We start from the raw sequence: 3038 nt of genomic DNA on the forward strand, positions 1-3038 counted from the left end.
AGAGAGCAGAACGTTAGAGATTGAACTAACAGATTCTGCAGAGTGGGAGAATAGAGATAGAATGAGGAAAAAAGAGTCCCTATGTCCTCCAGCTGTCTAAGCTTATAGCAGCATAACTATAGAGATAGCTCAGGATAACCTGAGCCACTCTAACTAGAAGCTTTATCAAAAAGGAAAGTTTTAAGCCTACCCTTATAAGTACCATTCTACTTTTAGAAATTCTAGGAGCTGCTAGGAACAGTCAGTAACAGGAGAGACCTCTATCCATGCAGCTCAGATCATAAAAGGGTGGAAGAAAACAGGCGGCTTGAGCTTTTCTGGGAATTTTAACACAAAGGTGATGGTGATAAAAATGAGGCAGCGTCTCTGTAACTGGAGTTGAGTGGGATGTTACTAGTTTTCAGTTATCTACAGCCAACAGTAGCAGACCTCTTCATTTCCCGCCATAGTGGGAGAAGAACTCAGGAGGTGGAGCTACTGGTCACACCATGTTAAAGGTCCCACATCCTGTTTTTTGAGTCTTCCAAGGTCAACTGTAGACATGATGAAACATGGCTTTTGGCACTACTGGGTATTTATTAGTTGGGGACCCAGAATAGTGATACTTGCCTTCACTGTGAGGCCGCCTCTCCTTGTCCTGCAGTAGCAGAGCTACATGATCTTCATAGATGGGTTTAGAGAGGAACAAATGTGGGCTGAGGGGCGACCAAAACCAGTTCAGAGTCAATCTAATCTGTTTCAGCAGGAAAATCAACGTGCAAAACATCCTTAGTTTCCAAATAAACCACCGCATGCATAAAGTCTGTGCCAGGGGTAACCAATTAAAAATCAGCAGGGTCCGAATAAAGAAAATCAACAACCAGAAAATGTCAGGAGACATTTTTAATTATAATCTGTTAATTTAAACAGAAGTTAACACTAAAATTAAATGAGGTGCTTATGCAGCCATGGTATATATTGAAATTTTAAATACATTTTAAAATCTAAAATGTCTTTTGAAGTGGAGAACAATAATTGTTAAGTTTGGTATATAGACAATTTCCTGATTCAAATATTTTATAAAATGGAGACAAAGCCATTCTAAAGCACATATCAAGGAGCTCATTTTGAGCCTGGATCCATATTTATTTTTGATTCTGTTCATGGTGGAGAATCCTGCTTCACAGCAGCAGGTTGAGCCAAACATACTCTAAATGTTCAGGGTCATCTTTGAGCACCATTTCACTTTTCTTTCACCAGTTCACCACAGTTCTTCCAGCAGTCCACACTTTCTCTGCTCTCTTTTTCTCATCATCTTCTCCTTCTTTCCCATCGCCCGGCTTGCCACATGTTTGCCTGCAGTGTCTAAAAGTAGCAGCAGCAGCAGCAACCCAGACTGACAGCAGCTCATTGGATAATTTGGATCACGTTTAGCCTGGTCCCGACACTCTGGAGGGATTTACCGTATTAACAGGAGAAGCGGAGCAAGTGAATTAGACACTGCCAATGGTCAACATGTAGTAATTCATAAATGTTTTACATCAGGTTGGGTCCGGATTAGCCAGCAGGCAGGTCCGGGTACAGACTGCGGTCCACTAATCTGTGACCTCTGACATAGACTCATGAGGCATAAGAAGCAGGAGATGACATTGTTCAGGAATCATTTTCCGGATGTCATTGCGTGCTGATGATTTGAGTCCACAGCTGTGCCGAATTTCTCTGTCCTGTAACAGTCTGAACTGGAATTAACTCTGTTAATTTTTACTGTTGTTTTTAGTCATTTAGAAATTGTTTTACCAAATTTTGACTAAGAGTAATTAAACCAAGTAGGTTGCTCCCAGGAAAAGAAGAGGAAGGGAGTTTCTAAGGTGTAATCACCTTCAGGGGAAGATAACTCTCTATTTTAACAAAGTTCAGAGCATTTCAAGACAAATATTTATGGTGCAAATATGCAGTATTTTGGTTTGGTGTTATCAGTGTGATGCAGAGTCTGTGGCTTGATTTAGAGATATCTTGCGTCTGTTTTCCTGTTTAGGGTTTGGAAAACTCCCTGTGTGTGATGAGGAATCTGTCATACCAGCTGTACGCGGAGCTTCCTCCCTCAGTGCGCCTCCAGCTGGAAGGTCCATCGAGAGCCTCCGCTTCCAGAACCTCTGAGATTATTGGCTGCTTCACTGTTCAGAGCAAAAAGAAAAATCAGGTGAGCGTCTCCATTCACAGACACTCCTATAGGTTTCTCCATGTTCTTAACCCCCTGTTGGTCCTTTCCTCACAGCTTCAGCACAGGAATCTGCCCATGCTGTCGCACCCAAAGGGCTCTGAGTGGCTGTGGCACCCCAAAGTGGTAGCGCTCTACAAGCACGCCCTGCAGAACAGCGAAGGCAGCGCGGCCGCCCAGGAGGCTGCGGTGGGAGCCCTGCAGAACGTCACATCAGGAGAGGCGCGGGTAGGCTCAGACGGAGCAACGGTTTCCGTTTCCTTCCCATAATGGCGTCAGTCAGTGTCTCATAACCTCACTGCTTTTTCCATTTTGGAAATAGATGGGGAAACAACTATTTGTCAAAATGTATTTCATTATACCTTATAGAAAAATGGAGAGCAGATTAAAAATAAAATTAGTTTCCATCCTAAATTAGATACTGTATATAAAAGACAGATGAAGAGGATAGAGTTCTTTTCATTCTCTTATCTTTATAAGCTGCATCAGAAATACCTGAGTCTGCTTAAAGCTGAACACGTCAGCGTCAACAAATCAGCTGTTCTGACGCAGGATCTGATTTTTAATCCTAAATTCTATTTTTTTAAAATCACTATCAGTTCAATAATAAATTCAGTACAAAAAGATGAATTCCACAGATTAATTATTTTGTATTTACAAGAACTCTGCAGATTGGGTGAATAGAGATAGAATGAAGCAGAATGATGAAATAGTGGTCCCTATGTCCTCCAGCTGTCTAAGCTTATAGCAGCAGAACTATAGAGATAGCTCAGGATAACCTGAGCCTAGCCTAGCCTTAAAAGTAGACAGGGTGTCTGCCTTATGGACTAAAACTGGTAGT

At 42.0% G+C, this 3038-nt stretch overlaps 1 protein-coding gene across 1 annotated transcript in view; it reads left to right on the plus strand.

Moving 5' to 3' along the window:
• Positions 1-3038, plus strand: part of pkp3 (plakophilin 3) — a 57005-nt gene that overhangs the window by 40768 nt on the left and 13199 nt on the right. The window contains exons 9-10 of the mRNA XM_015400412.1: positions 2015-2179; positions 2255-2425. Of these exons, the coding sequence (XP_015255898.1) occupies positions 2015-2179; positions 2255-2425 (336 nt within the window). The remainder of the gene's footprint in view (positions 1-2014; positions 2180-2254; positions 2426-3038) is intronic.

Source organism: Cyprinodon variegatus, unplaced genomic scaffold (assembly GCF_000732505.1).
Source record: "Cyprinodon variegatus isolate N-32 unplaced genomic scaffold, C_variegatus-1.0 Scaffold1100, whole genome shotgun sequence".
Classification (NCBI taxonomy): domain Eukaryota; kingdom Metazoa; phylum Chordata; class Actinopteri; order Cyprinodontiformes; family Cyprinodontidae; genus Cyprinodon; species Cyprinodon variegatus.